Here is a 16,007-nt window from a genome sequence, read left to right on the forward strand (position 1 = left end):
CCCCCCCTGAGAGCAGGCAGCTATGTCACTTGACATTTGAGCAGATAATCACAAGGGCCATAAAACCGCAGTGTCAACAATGAAGTGAATAAATTAACATAGTGGACAAACAAAGCAGTTTTGCTGAAGCAGTGTATTTAGGAAAAGTCTTAAATCAACATTAACAAGCAGTATAGATAGGATCCTTGTTATGGGACAACCCCTTTAGGGATTACAAAAACGTGACTGCTTTGTTCTAGCACCACCCCTGTCCATGGTTTTATCTGGTATTGCAACTTAACCTGATTCATCTCCATTTAGCCCAGCTACAAAATACACAAATTTGTGGAGTTATAACACAGAAATTCTGCATGAAGTTTTGGATGTTTTTTTTTTTTTTTTTTTTTTTTTTTTAAAGCTAAAATTGGAGTAGATACAAAAGGATATAAAAGCGGCTACCAAAACTGCGTGTGCGCTTGCAGCCAAAATGTTAGTTAACCCTCATCATTTCTATTAATTTACCATGTAAGGAAATACATAAAAAGCTCTACATGCAGAAGTCTGTAAAACAAAGCATCAAGCACATAAGTAAACTGACCAAAATAAGATCTGTAAAGTTCAATTGAAAAGAAATCCTGTAAAAAAAAAAAAAAAAACTTCCACCGACAGAAGAAATATATAGAAAGTGTAATAATTCCTTTTCATTTCCCCAGGTCACAATTACTGTGAACCATACAGTATTTGCTACAACAATCTGCAATATCCATTCTATAAGGATTTAGTTTGCTTATTCTCTTTAGTAACCAATTTGCCTTAAACCACTGTTCCCTACTTTCAATAAAAGTCTTCTATGTAATGTAAAAGACTGGGCCTCTTTTTTTAATTTCCTTCAGTGTTTCTTTCACTATGGCTACATTACAATTGTGGACAACATCAGGAAAAAAAATCTCTTTCATTGTAAAACTTCACAGGATAATGATAAAAAGTTGAACCGCATAGCTGAATTCACTCATTTGTTAACTAAAAAAAAAAAACTAAAAATCAAACATGCCAAAATAAAAATATAAAAATCACTAAGTTGTTGAAATTTTGTTACAGATACTATATCTTTTTGCGAACACCGCAACTTCCAAAAGTCACGTCAACTGGCTTTGCTAGAATCCAAAGTAACCGTTCAGCTGCTGTAGCTGTCATTGTCATTTATTTAACATATGGGATTACATTAATTCTTCCTTAAAAATAAATTTCATGAACCTTTTTATCATCTCTAGTTTTTTTCATCCTTTAGTATACTCTGCTCCACTCAATCAGCACAGTTGGGTTTTTTCTCTAGCCCCTACCATTCCTAAGCAATCAATGCTGCTAGTGCCTGATATGTTGTTTAGGGACTGTACTCTTTGTGGTATTGGGCCATAGTAGACAAGAAGGTGTAATGCACAGCTCTCTGACACTGTCCAATCAGAGACAAACAATATCAGAATCATGCCCCCCGACTGCTCTGGCCCAAGACCACCCACTTGTCAGTAGTGTCCAATTAGTCCAAAACTATCTGTATTAATTGTTCAGGAATGGTGGGAAGTACAGAAAAAAAATTATAATTGTGCCAGAATCACTAGAGAAAAACCTATTAAAGAACTGATGCTGGGGGAGGTAATGACAGGTCCTAAAGAAAACCTCCAGGCTCCAACTTAAAAAGCACACTTGTCTGAAAATCATATCTCCCTCTGCTGACTTTCAGGTTGTTATTATTATTATTATTATTGTTTTATTATATAGCATCATTAATTCCATGGTGCTTTACATTTGGGGGTTACATACAGTACACAAAATAACCTAACAGATATAATACTAAGAATGACCGACTGGCACAGTTTGGTAGAGGGCCCTGCCCATGAGGGCTTACAATCTATGAGGGGAAAGCGATAGAGACAGAAGGAGAGGGGGAGACTGTACAGATGGCGGTGTGGTGATAGTGTTAGTGGAGGTTGTAGGCCTTCCTGAATAGGTGAGTCTTCAGGGCCTTCTTGAACCTTGTGATTGTGGGGGTCAGTCTTATGTGTCTTAGTAACGAGTTCTAGAGTATGGGGAATGCATGGAGAAATCTTGGAGGAGGTTGTGTGAGGAGCGGATGAGAGAAGAGCGGAGTAGGAGGTCGTTGGAGGATCTGAGGTTACGTGTGGGCAGGTAGCGGGAGATTAGGTCAGAGATATATGGAGGGGACAGGTTGTGGATGGCTTTGTAGGTTAACGTTAGTAACTTGAACTCAATTAGCTGGGCAACGGGTAAGCAGTGAAGGGATTGGCAGAGGGGAGTGGCTAATAAAGAACGGGGGGTGAGGTGAATTAAGCAAGCAGCACCGTTTAAGGTGGACTGGAGGAGGGCGAGAGTATTCGCTGTGAGGCCATGGAGAAGGGTGTTGCAGTAGTCTAAGCAGAAGATCAGCCTGTGATAGATGTATGTGTATACACAGCAGCCCTTTTTAGCAGGCAGAACTACAAGGAGGAGGGCAAAGCAGAAGTCTGAACCAATGATGTGATAAGAGGTTTGTTCTCGCACTCCTTAGATTTTCTGTAGATATTATTGTAACTAAGCTGTGGTCATTGATATCAACTCTGCCCTATTAACACAGAAGTCAAAGGCAGTCAAGTGTCTGAGCTGAGGAAAGTAAATAACAGGCAATATTACATCTTCTGTACTTCACTTTACCTGTGCCAGAATGAGCTACTCTTTTGGACAGCGGCTCTATGTTATATTCTGGGTGAACTGTGAATACTGTTAAGTAGTATCATAGAAAGTGATTAATAGATTTTTTTGGCACAAAACAGTGATGTGCCAAAAACGTGCCCCTTTTATTCCAGAAAGCTGACCTACTGGACCCACTAGCCCAAATTTGACCCATTGTGTATATTATTTCCCTTTTCATTATTTTACACTAAATTCCCTAACATATAAGGGTGAGTTCACACTGAGTATACGCCAGCTTATTCTGAACGTAAAACATGTTCAGAATCAGCGGCGTATAAAGCAGTTCCATTCATTTCTATGGGAGCCGGCATACGAGCGCTCCCCATAGAAATGAATGGGCTGCTTTTTTCACTACGAGCACTCCCATTGAAGTGAATGGAAGGTGCTGGCATGTACGGCTCGACATGAGCAGAGCTAGCCATACACGCGGGAACTTTCCATTCACTTCAATGGGAGTGCTCGTAGTGAAAAAAGCAGTCCATTCATTTCTATGGAGAGCGCTCGTATGCCGGCTCCCATAGAAATTAATGGAACTGCTTTATACGGCGCTGATTCTGAACGTGTTTTACGTTCAGAATAAGCTGGCGTATACTCAGTGTGAACTCACCCTAAAGAGGATTTTACTGTATTCAAAATGTTAAAAAGGGATTGTCTTGATGAAACCCAAACCTAAGACAAAGACATTTTCAATACACGCTGCTACGTTTTCCAGCACGCAAGTGTTTTGCCTATAAGAGCTTTCAATTATGAAAGCGATCAGAATCCTGTCATTTCAATTTGACACTTATCTTCAGGGAAAATGTCTGTGGTAAAGACAAGAAGGAGCAGTCTGTAGGCTCCACAGCCAATAGACTATCGATGGGTCCTGTCAAAACAAGAAGGGGCGTCCCACTAAAGAATAAAGGACACTGTGACCATTACACCGAGCACTCTCCAAACCAATAAGTGAAAAAATTTGCATGAAGGGACACAGATGTGAACAATCCTCAGAGCAAGACTAAATAGAAAAGAAGCCAAACTACATTCCAGGTTGTGATCCAAAACCAAAGCATTTACTAGATTATAAACCACACAACAGCGTGAAAATACAAGAAAATATCTAGTCTGTAGTGTAGATAGCGGCATGATAAAGTGAATGTCAACATGGCGATCAATAAAGTAAATTAAGTAAGATTCATCACTTACGTCAATCAATACAGTTTACTCAGGCTAAAATAACCACAAACATCTCAAGACATCAAAAGCTCACCATCAATGAACAGCTCAATGCATCACAGCAAAGATGGATGCTTTAAAGTAGAAACAAACTTGTACAAGTATTTGCACCTTAGAAACATTTTTACTATAGAAGCTAACCAACAGAAACCTAGTGAGTACAGCAGTGACAAAGACAATACACTTTAAAGTGTAAGTGCTGTTTCACTTTTTTCCTACTATTGTGAAGGTAGGGTGCACACTACTATTGGTGTCCGCTCAGAAGGATAGAGATGAGCGAGTAGTATTCGAAACGGCAGTTTCGAATAGTACGCACCCATAGCAATGAATGGAGCCGGCCGGCACGCAGACGGGACCGACATCCTGCTGATTAACCCCCTGTGTGCCGGCTGCATCCCCTCATAGATTGTAAGCTCTTGCGAGCAGGGCCCTCAGTCCCATTGTGTGAAATGACGTTCTTTGTTTTGTATCTGTCTGTATTTGAACCCTACAAATTGTACAGCGCTGCGGAATATGTTGGCGCTATATAAATAAAATTTATTATTATTATATTATTATTCATTCCTATGGGTGCGTGCTATTCGAAACTGCTGTTTCGAATACTACTCACTCATCTCTAATAACGGACACAATTGGGCAGTAAATGATGGCTATCAGTTACTGTCCATTATATGTCCGTTGCCCATAGACCTTGATGTTTAAAAAAAAAAAAAAAAAAAACACTGTCTGTTTTTCAAATGGACAGAAAAGTCCTGCATAGAAAAAACGGACATGGTTGTAAACGGACACTAAAGAACACAAGATAAAATCCCATTGAAATGAATGGAAATTGCAAACGGACCAGCTAGTGTCCATTGCTTAAATCTTGTACCAACAACAGCCACGGACACTGCTGAGCAGACACCAGCGGCTGTGTGAACGCCAACTAAGATGTGTTTGCTGAACATTTCCGTAATATACTTTACTAACTTATTGTACTACCTTTTAGTATAAAAAGGGCTCTAAATTCTATGTACTAACCACTTGCCATACACACTGGCCAGATTTACTATTGTTGCTACAACTAGACACCGGTGTAAACATGGAACATCTTTGGTACAATGTGGCGCATGTAGCTTTGGACTAAAAGGTTTTGACTTGCTAGACATATGGGTGTAGCTTCTCAGAAAGAGAGCAAGTGCCAAGATTGTAACGTAAAAATTCTGACACAAAGTAAGGGTGGGTTCACACCTGTGTCTGGTCTCCGCTTTGCAGGTTTCCGTCTTCTACCCGAGAAACTGGACAGGAGACGGAAACCGGCAGTCAGTTTTCAAACCCATTCATTTGAATGTGTTTGCAAAGTGACCGCCTGTGAGCGTCTTCTGCCTCTCTGTGGAGAAACTGTTTTTTTTTTTAACCAGACACAAAGTTGGACATAGAGGACTTTGTGTCTGGTTAAAAGAAAAAAAAAAAAAAAGGTTTTGCAAGATTTACTAATCATTCACACCAAAAATCTGCTACAAGCTGCCATAAATTCCTCCACTCCAGATACACCATCCCCAGAGGACAGTGCTCCTCATTTACGAGGAGACATGCACTGGCTCTAGGGCCATGAAGACTGGCTTAATGCCAGTCATCATCAATAGGTCCCACTGACTATTTATAGCATAGCGTATTCATTTAAGTGCAATATCTGGATTAACAACATAACCAACTATTGTTTTTGTCCCCTGGACATTTTAGTTTACCTTCTTTCACATGATCAAATTGTTCTGAGAGAAAATGGTAACAGCACCCAACACTGCACACTGCTTTAATTTCTGGCTTTGAAGTGAAAATCCGCAGAGTGTTTGGGGCAAGATCACCACATGTATGCAGACCAACCATAATGGATTCCTAGGAGAGAAAAGAAAAGAAAACAAAAAAACATTCATTAGATAGGAAAAGAACTTTTTATAAAATAAAGTTTCATCACTGAATTAAACAGAAGACGTGCCAGCAGCTCTGCGCCAAAAATCTGCCCTGGGAAGATGGCCACCAGTGAACAGCAATGGACAGAGGTAATGAGGATTTCATTTTCTACCCAAAAAGTGTTGTAAACACCAATAATGTAATCTGAGAGAACTTTAAGTCAGTGTTGTGCGGGATTGGAGGTCCGCCACTAGTCACCTAGGATTTTATGCTTGGTAGAAGTCCCAGTAACTGGACCACCACCCATATAACATTTATCACATGATTTTTAACTGGAATACACCTTTAAGGAATGAGAAATGAAAAAGAAACCAGAACACTAATGGCTATAATTTGACAATTATGTGGGAATAGAAAGAAAATCTAGCAGAGCTCGCGGCATATCTAATGGCATTCAAGAAAGCCGAGAACAAAGAAGAAATGTAAACCTCCTGTGCTATGAAATCAATTAGAGTGTATTCTCTGGATATCATAGGGAAATGACAGCTGTTTATACATATGAGAGAAGATGAAAGAAAGATAACCTCTAGATCAGCAATTATGTCATGAAGCTCGGTGTCAGCGGTGACATAGGAAGTGAGAGGTGAATAAACATGGGACTCGGTTAATTTTTTGGCCTTGATATTCTCCATCTTCCTTTGCTCTTTTTCCTGTTCGCTGAGAACTTTGCTAACGCTTTGTGACACTGAGGGCACTTCAACAGCTCCAGCGGGCAAGATGCCCAAAAAGGAGAACGTAGAGTCTGAGGAATTGTCAGTTTCTGTAACTTCTGAGGCCTTATTGCTTTCCTTTTCGCTTGTCGTCAAAGAGGAGTCTGACAACAGACTGATATCACCATCATCATCCATACATGACTCAGGATTAGGCAGTCTTGTACATCTTATATCAGTCCCTCTTTCCCTAGAAACGTCTTCATCAGCATTAACATCTTGACAAGAGTTCTCTGGCAATAAACCCTCTTTCTTCTGGTCAGATTGCTTTGCCTTTGAAGTGGTTCTGGCATTAGTTTTATAGACTTGCCAATATTTTTTCAATTTCCGGTTTCTCTTGTTGGCTCCATCTGTATTGGTATGAGAAGAGTCAATCCCATAAACTTTTAGGTCATAACGCATGGATAAATATGAGCTTAAATAACCTTTTCCAGCTCCCAAGTCTATGACCTAGGAAAAAAAAGGAAAAAAAGAAGGAAAAGCATAGTAACTAAAACAACAGCAGTGCGGTAACATAATACATGTTAGGCTTAGCTTACTCTGACTACAATGCATGCCTGGTAGTCAATTATAAATAAGTTATAATGAAATATAAAAAAGAATTTGACAGAGAATACTTATTTCCTAAAATACTAAGGTCGTGTTCACACTTTGTCAGTGGTGTACATCTGGGATGTGTACCAGGATATAATCTGGTGTATACACCAAATGAATCCATAGAATTTTCAGAAATGTGTGCATTGGCATAACTTTTTTGGTTTGGTTTTACTGTACTAAAAAAAACCTTGTAAAAATCATATAGAACATTTTTTTTATGTTTACTACAGGATGTATTGGGAGACAAAAGCTCACACTCTACCCTTGTTGGGCGGTGAGCTATTGTTGCTGACTAGAGATGAGCGAACACTAAAATGTTCGAGGTTCGAAATTCGATTCGAACAGCCGCTCAATGTTCGTGTGTTCGAACGGGTTTCGAACCCCATTATAGTCTATGGGGAACAGATACTCGTTAAGGGGGAAACCCAAATCCGTGTCTGGAGGGTCACCAAGTCCACTATGACACCCCAGGAAATGATGCCAACACCTCTGGAATGACACTGGGACAGCAGGGGAAGCATGTCTGGGGGCATCTAACACACCAAAGACCCTCTATTACCCCAACATCACAGCCTAACAACTACACACTTTACACACTCAATACCACCTCTCTGACAGTAGGAAAACACCTTGAAACATGTGTATTTGGCACTTGCAGTGAGGAGAGCTTGTCACCAGCAGTGAATTTGGCCCTTGTAGTAAGTTGAGGTTGGCACCAACATTTGTTTTGAAAATCAGGGTGGATTGAGCCTCTAACCAGCAGAGTTTGGGCAAATTCATGGTGGAGGGAGCCTCTAAACACCCCAGTTTGGGCAAATTCATGGTGGAGGGAGCCTCTAAAAACCCCAGTTTGGACCAATTCATGGTGGAGGGAGCCTCTAACCAGCCCAGTTTGGGCAAATTCATGGTGGAGGGAGCCTCTAAAAAACCCAGTTTGGACCAATTCATGGTGGAGGGAGCCTCTAACCAGCCCAGTTTGGGCAAATTCATGGTGGAGGGAGCCTCTAACCAGCCCAGTTTGGACCAATTAATGGTGGAGGGAGCCTCTAACCAGCCCAGTTTGGACCAATTAATGGTGGAGGGAGCCTCTAACCAGCCCAGTTTGAACCAATTCATGGTGGAGGGAGCCTCTAAACAGCCCAGTTTGGGCAAATTCATGGTGGAGGGAGCCTCTAAAAAACCCAGTTTGGACCAATTCATGGTGGAGGGAGCCTCTAACCAGCCCAGTTTGGACCAATTAATGGTGGAGGGAGCCTCTAACCAGCCCAGTTTGGACCAATTCATGGTGGAGGGAGCCTCTAAACAGCCAAGTTTTGGGAAATTCATGGTGGAGGGAGCCTCTAAAAAACCCAGTTTGGACCAATTCATGGTGGAGGGAGCCTCTAAACAGCCCAGTTTGGGCAAATTCATGGTGGAGGGAGCCTCTAACCAGCCCAGTTTGGACCAATTAATGGTGGAGGGAGCCTCTAAACAGCCCAGTTTGGGCAAATTCATGGTGGAGGGAGCCTCTAACCAGCCCAGTTTGGACCAATTCATGGTGGAGGGAGCCTCTAACCAGCCCAGTTTGGGCAAATTCATGGTGGAGGGAGCCTCTAAAAAACCCAGTTTGGACCAATTCATGGTGGAGGGAGCCTCTAACCAGCCCAGTTTGGGCAAATTCATGGTGGAGGGAGCCTCTAACCAGCCCAGTTTGGACCAATTAATGGTGGAGGGAGCCTCTAACCAGCCCAGTTTGGACCAATTCATGGTGGAGGGAGCCTCTAACCAGCCCAGTTTGGACCAATTAATGGTGGAGGGAGCCTCTAAACAGCCAAGTTTTGGGAAATTCATGGTGGAGGGAGCCTCTAACCAGCCCAGCTTGGACCAATTCATGGTGGAGGGAGCCTCTAAACAGCCCAGTTTGGGCAAATTCATGGTGGAGGGAGCCTCTAAAAAACCCAGTTTGGACCAATTCATGGTGGAGGGAGCCTCTAATTAGCCCAGTTTGGACCAATTAATTGTGGAGGGAGCCTCTAACCAGCCCAGTTTGGACCAATTAATGGTGGAGGGAGCCTCTAAACAGCCCAGTTTGGGCAAATTCATGGTGGAGGGAGCCTCTAACCAGCCCAGTTTGGACCAATTAATGGTGGAGGGAGCCTCTAACCAGCCCAGTTTGGACCAATTAATGGTGGAGGGAGCCTCTAACCACCCCAGTTTGGACCAATTCATGGTGGAGGGAGCCTCTAACCAGCCCAGTTTGGACCAATTCATGGTGGAGGGAGCCTCTAAAAAACCCAGTTTGGACCAATTCATGGTGGAGGGAGCCTCTAAACAGCCCAGTTTGGGCAAATTCATGGTGGAGGGAGCCTCTAAAAAACCCAGTTTGGACCAATTCATGGTGGAGGGAGCCTCTAACCAGCCCAGTTTGGACCAATTAATGGTGGAGGGAGCCTCTAAACAGCCAAGTTTGGACCAATTCATGGTGGAGGGAGCCTCTAAAAACCCCAGTTTGGACCAATTCATGGTGGAGGGAGCCTCTAACCAGCCCAGTTTGGACCAATTAATGGTGGAGGGAGCCTCTAACCACCCCAGTTTGGACCAATTCATGGTGGAGGGAGCCTCTAAACAGCCAAGTTTGGACCAATTCATGGTGAAGGGAGCCTCTAAAAACCCGTTTGGACCAATTCATGGTGGAGGGAGCCTCTAACCAGCCCAGTTTGGGCAAATTCATGGTGGAGGGAGCCTCTAAACAGCCCAGTTTGGGCAAATTCATGGTGGAGGGAGCCTCTAACCAGCCCAGTTTGGACCAATTAATGGTGGAGGGAGCCTCTAACCAGCCCAGTTTGGACCAATTAATGGTGGAGGGAGCCTCTAACCACCCCAGTTTGGACCAATTCATGGTGGAGGGAGCCTCTAAACAGCCAAGTTTGGACCAATTCATGGTGGAGGGAGCCTCTAAAAACCCCAGTTTGGACCAATTCATGGTGGAGGGAGCCTCTAACCAGCCCAGTTTGGACCAATTAATGGTGGAGGGAGCCTCTAAACAGCCAAGTTTTGGGAAATTCATGGTGGAGGGAGCCTCTAACCAGCCCAGTTTGGACCAATTCATGGTGGAGGGAGCCTCTAAACAGCCCAGTTTGGGCAAATTCATGGTGGAGGGAGCCTCTAAAAAACCCAGTTTGGACCAATTCATGGTGGAGGGAGCCTCTAATTAGCCCAGTTTGGACCAATTAATTGTGGAGGGAGCCTCTAACCAGCCCAGTTTGGACCAATTAATGGTGGAGGGAGCCTCTAAACAGCCCAGTTTGGGCAAATTCATGGTGGAGGGAGCCTCTAACCAGCCCAGTTTGGACCAATTAATGGTGGAGGGAGCCTCTAACCAGCCCAGTTTGGACCAATTAATGGTGGAGGGAGCCTCTAACCACCCCAGTTTGGACCAATTCATGGTGGAGGGAGCCTCTAACCAGCCCAGTTTGGACCAATTCATGGTGGAGGGAGCCTCTAACCAGCCCAGTTTGGACCAATTAATGGTGGAGGGAGCCTCTAACCACCCCAGTTTGGACCAATTCATGGTGGAGGGAGCCTCTAACCAGCCCAGTTTGGACCAATTCATGGTGGAGGGAGCCTCTAAACAGCCCAGTTTGGGCAAATTCATGGTGGAAGGAGCCTCTAACCAGCAGAGTTGTGGGAAAGCAGGGTGGAGGGAGCCTCTAACCAGCAGAGTTGGTGGAAATCAGGGTGGAGGGAGCCTCTAACCAGCAGAGTTGGGGGAAATCATGTTGGAGGGAGCCTAGTATTAGCAGAATTGTGCAACGCTTATGGTGGATGAGTATGAGGATGCGGAGGAATTGGAGAGGTTGAGTACAGACATGGAGTTTCATGTTGGGGTGCTTTACACAGGTGGGCACAAAAATGAAGGCTCTATCCAGTGGTGGTTCATTTTTATCAAAGTGAGCCGGTCGGCACTCTCAGCTGACAGACGGGTGCGCTTGTCAGTGATGATGCCACCGGCTGCACTGAACACCCTCTCAGATAGGACGCTGGCGGCAGGACAGGACAGCACCTCCAAGGCATATAGGGCAAGTTCAAGCCACAGGTCCAACTTCGACACCCAATACGTGTAGGGCGCAGAGGGGTCGGAGAGGACAGGGCTGTGGTCGGAAAGGTATTCCCGCAACATGCGCCTATACTTCTCACGCCTGGTGACACTAGGACCCTCCGTGGCGGCACTTTGGCGAGGGGGTGCCATCAAGGTGTCCCAGACCTTAGACAGTGTGCCCCTCGTTTGTGTGGACCGGTGAGAACTTGGTTGCCTACTGGAGGAACTGCCCTCCCTGCCGCCACTGTCACATGCTGGAAACATCTCCATCATATTCTGCACCAATTGCCTGTGGCAAGCATTGATGCGATTGGCCCTCCCCTCTACCGGAATAAAAGACGAGATGTTGTTTTTATACCGGGGGTCAAGGATAGCAAAGATCCAGTACTGGTTGTCCTCCATGATTTTGACAATACGCTTGTCGGTTGTAAAGCACCCCAACATGAACTCAGCCATGTCTGCCACAGTGTTAGTTGGCATGACTCCTCTGGCCCCACCGGAAAGTTCAATCTCCATTTCCTCCTCATCCTCCATGTCTACCCATCCGCGCTGCAACAATGGGACGATTCGAAGTTGCCCGGAAGCCTCCTGTATCACCATCACATCATCGGACAACTCTTCTTCCTCCTCCTCCTCCTCCTCCTCCTCCATTAAACGCAGTGAAGCGGACAGATGTGTGGACCTACTCTCCAGCTGTGACGGATCGGATGCTATCCCTAACTCCTCTGTGTGATCTGAGTTATCCCTGATGTCAATCAGGGATTCTCTCAGAACACACAAGAGCGGGATTGTAAGGCTCACCATCGCATCCTCAGAGCTCACCCTCCTTGTGGACTCCTCAAAGACCCGTAGGATGTCACAAAGGTCTCTCATCCATGGCCACTCATGGATGTGAAACTGAGGCAGCTGACTTTGTGGCACCCTAGGGTTTTGTAGCTGGTATTCCATCAAAGGTCTCTGCTGCTCAACCACTCTATTCAACATCTGAAACGTTGAGTTCCAGCGTGTGGGGACGTCGCACAAAAGCCGGTGTTGTGGCACATGCAGGCGTTGCTGGAGAGATTTTAAGCTAGCAGCGGCTACTGTCGACTTGCGAAAGTGGGCGCACATGCGCCGCACTTTCACCAGTAGCTCTGGAACATTGGGGTAGCTCTTTAGGAAACGTTGCACCACTAGGTTGAAGACGTGGGCCAGGCATGGAACATGTTGGAGTCCGGCAAGCTCCAGAGCTGCTACCAGGTTCCGGCCGTTATCACAAACGACCATGCCTGGGCCCAGGTGCAGCGGCTCAAACCATATTGCCGTCTCATCGAGGAGGGCATCCCTCACCTCGGAGGCAGTGTGCTGTCTGTCCCCCAAGCTGATCAGCTTCAGCACAGCCTGCTGACGTCTACCAACGCCAGTGCTGCAACGTTTCCAACTCGTAGCTGGGGTCAATCTAACAGCGGAGGAGGAGGCGGTGGCGGAGGAGGAGGCGGTGGCGGAGGAGGAGGCGGTAGAGGAGGAGGAGGAGGGGGGTGTTCTTCTCGTGTCCCTGCCAGGAATGTTAGGCGGGGAGACGAGGTACACCGGGCCAGTTTGGGAAGCAGTCCCAGCCTCAACTACATTCACCCAGTGTGCCGTCAGTGAAATGTAGCGTCCCTGTCCGCATGCACTTGTCCACGCGTCGGTGGTCAAGTGGACCTTTGTGCAAAGCGCGGAACTAAGGGCCCGCCTGATGTTGAGTGACACGTGCTGGTGCAAGGCGGGGACGGCACACCGGGAGAAGTAGTGACGGCTAGGGACGGCATAGCGAGGTGCCGCAGTTGCCATCAGGTCCAGGAAGGCGGGAGTTTCAACAAGCCGGAACGCCAACATCTCCTGGGCCAGCAGTTTAGCGATGTTGGCGTTCAAGGCTTGCGCGTGTGGGTGGTTAGCAGTGTATTTCTGCCGCCGCTCCAATGTCTGAGAGATGGTGGGTTGTTGTAAAGAAACGCCTGATGGTGCCTTTGATGGTGCAGGAGAAGGAGATAAGACAGGACCAGGGGAGGATGAGGTAGAAGTCAACAAAGTGGCGGAGGCAGATGAAGTGGTGTCCTGGCTCGTCCTCTGGAGTGCATCGCCAGCACAGTCAGCAGTGGCAGTGGCAGAGGCAGAGGCAGTGGCAGTGGCGTGAACGGCAGGCGGCCTTTGTCCTGCCGTTGCTGCCTGCCACTGATTCCAGTGCTTGGATTCCAAATGACGGCGCATTGAAGTGGTGGACAGGTTGCTCTTCTCAGAGCCCCTAATCAATTTCGAGAGGCAAATTGTGCAGACAACACTATATCTGTCCTCGGCGCATTCCTTGAAAAAACTCCACACCTTCGAGAAACGTGCCCTCGAGGTGGGAGTTTTTCGGGGCTGGGTACGAACTGGAACATCTTGGGAGATTCCGGGTGTGGCCTGGCTTCGCCTAAGCTGCTGACCTCTGCCTCTGCCTCTAGCTACCCTTTTTGGTGCTGCACCTGCCTCAACATCCACACTACTTTCCCCGCTTGACATCCCCCCTGTCCAGGTCGGGTCAGTGTCCTCATCATCCACCACTTCCTCTTCCAACTCCTGTCTCATCTCCTCCTCCCGCACAATGCGCCAGTCAACTGGATGCCCTGACGGCAACTGCGTCACATCATCGTCGATGAGGGTGGGTTGCTGGTCATCCACCACCAAATCGAACGGAGATGGAGGAGACTCTAGTGTTTGAGCATCTGGACACAGATGCTCCTCTGTTAGGTTCGTGGAATCGTGACGTGGAGAGGCAGGTTGAGGGACAATGAAAGGAGCGGAGAACAGCTCTGGGGAGCAGGGACAGTTTGGGTTATTGTTCTGTAAAGCTTCGGAATTTTGGGAGGAAGGAAGACAAGACTGTTGGGTAATAGGAGGAGAGGAGGCAGAGTCTGACTGGCTGCTGGACAATGTGCTGTAAGCGTTCTCTGACAGCCATTGCAAGACCTGTTCCTGGTTCTCGGGCCTACTAAGGTTTGTACCCTGCAGTTTAGTTAATGTGGCAAGCAACCCTGGCACTGTGGAGTGGCGCAATGCTTGCTGCCCCACAGGAGTAGGCACGGGACGCCCTGTGGCTTCACTGCTACCTTGCTCCCCAGAACCATTCCCCCGACCTCGCCCACGGCCTCGTCCACGTCCCTTTCCGGGAGCCTTGCGCATTTTGAATTCCTAGTTAGAAATTGGCACTGTATACCAGTAGTAAAAATTGTGGGTGCACGTAACCCCAATATATTCTTTGAATTCCCAGTCAGACACTGGCACTATATGGCAGTAGCAAGAAATGAGGGTATTTGTATTCCCAATATACTCTTTGAATTCCCAGTCAGACAATGGCACTGTATACCAGTAGTAAAAATTGTGGGTGCACGTAACCCCAATATATTCTTTGAATTCCCAGTCAGACACTGGCACTATATGGCAGTAGCAAGAAATGAGGGTATTTGTATTCCCAATATACTCTTTGAATTCCCAGTCAGACAATGGCACTGTATACCAGTAGTAAAAATTGTGGGTGCACGTAACCCCAATATATTCTTTGAATTACCAGTCAGAAACTGGCACTATATGGCAGTAGCAAGAAATGAGGGTATTTATAACCCCAATATATTCTTTGAATTCCCAGTCAGACAATGGCACTGTATACCAGTAGTAAAAATTGTGGGTGCACGTAACCCCAATATATTCTTTGAATTACCAGTCAGAAACTGGCACTATATGGCAGTAGCAAGAAATGAGGGTATTTGTATTCCCAATATACTCTTTGAATTCCCAGTCAGACAATGGCACTGTATACCAGTAGTAAAAATTGTGGGTGCACGTAACCCCAATATATTCTTTGAATTACCAGTCAGAAACTGGCACTATATGGCAGTAGCAAGAAATGAGGGTATTTATAACCCCAATATATTCTTTGAATTCCCAGTCAGACAATGGCACTGTATACCAGTAGTAAAAATTGTGGGTGCACGTAACCCCAATATATTCTTTGAATTCCCAGTCAGACACTGGCACTATATGGCAGTAGCAAGAAATGAGGGTATTTGTATTCCCAATATACTCTTTGAATTCCCAGTCAGACAATGGCACTGTATACCAGTAGTAAAAATTGTGGGTGCACGTAACCCCAATATATTCTTTGAATTACCAGTCAGAAACTGGCACTATATGGCAGTAGCAAGAAATGAGGGTATTTATAACCCCAATATATTCTTTGAATTCCCAGTCAGACAATGGCACTGTATACCAGTAGTAAAAATTGTGGGTGCACGTAACCCCAATATATTCTTTGAATTACCAGTCAGAAACTGGCACTATATGGCAGTAGCAAGAAATGAGGGTATTTGTATTCCCAATATACTCTTTGAATTCCCAGTCAGACAATGGCACTGTATACCAGTAGTAAAAATTGTGGGTGCACGTAACCCCAATATATTCTTTGAATTACCAGTCAGAAACTGGCACTATATGGCAGTAGCAAGAAATGAGGGTATTTATAACCCCAATATATTCTTTGAATTCCCAGTCAGACAATGGCACTGTATACCAGTAGTAAAAATTGTGGGTGCACGTAACCCCAATATATTCTTTGAATTACCAGTCAGAAACTGGCACTATATGGCAGTAGCAAGAAATGAGGGTATTTGTATTCCCAATATACTCTTTGAATTCCCAGTCAGACAATGGCACTGTATACCAGTAGTAAAAATTGTGGG

General features: G+C 45.5%; 1 protein-coding gene across 2 annotated transcripts in view; it reads right to left on the bottom strand.

Annotated features, from left to right (window-relative positions):
• The window catches only part of METTL25 (methyltransferase like 25), a 123,055-nt gene that overhangs the window by 55,594 nt on the left and 51,454 nt on the right, over window positions 1–16,007 (bottom strand). For both annotated transcript variants that reach the window (XM_075274529.1, XM_075274530.1), the window contains exons 5-6: window positions 6,414–7,049; window positions 5,667–5,814 (exon numbers count right to left, since the gene is read on the bottom strand). In XM_075274529.1, coding sequence (XP_075130630.1) covers window positions 5,667–5,814; window positions 6,414–7,049 — 784 coding nt within the window. The remainder of the gene's footprint in view (window positions 1–5,666; window positions 5,815–6,413; window positions 7,050–16,007) is intronic.

The sequence above is a fragment of the Leptodactylus fuscus genome, chromosome 5 (genome assembly GCF_031893055.1).
Source record: "Leptodactylus fuscus isolate aLepFus1 chromosome 5, aLepFus1.hap2, whole genome shotgun sequence".
Taxonomy (NCBI): domain Eukaryota; kingdom Metazoa; phylum Chordata; class Amphibia; order Anura; family Leptodactylidae; genus Leptodactylus; species Leptodactylus fuscus.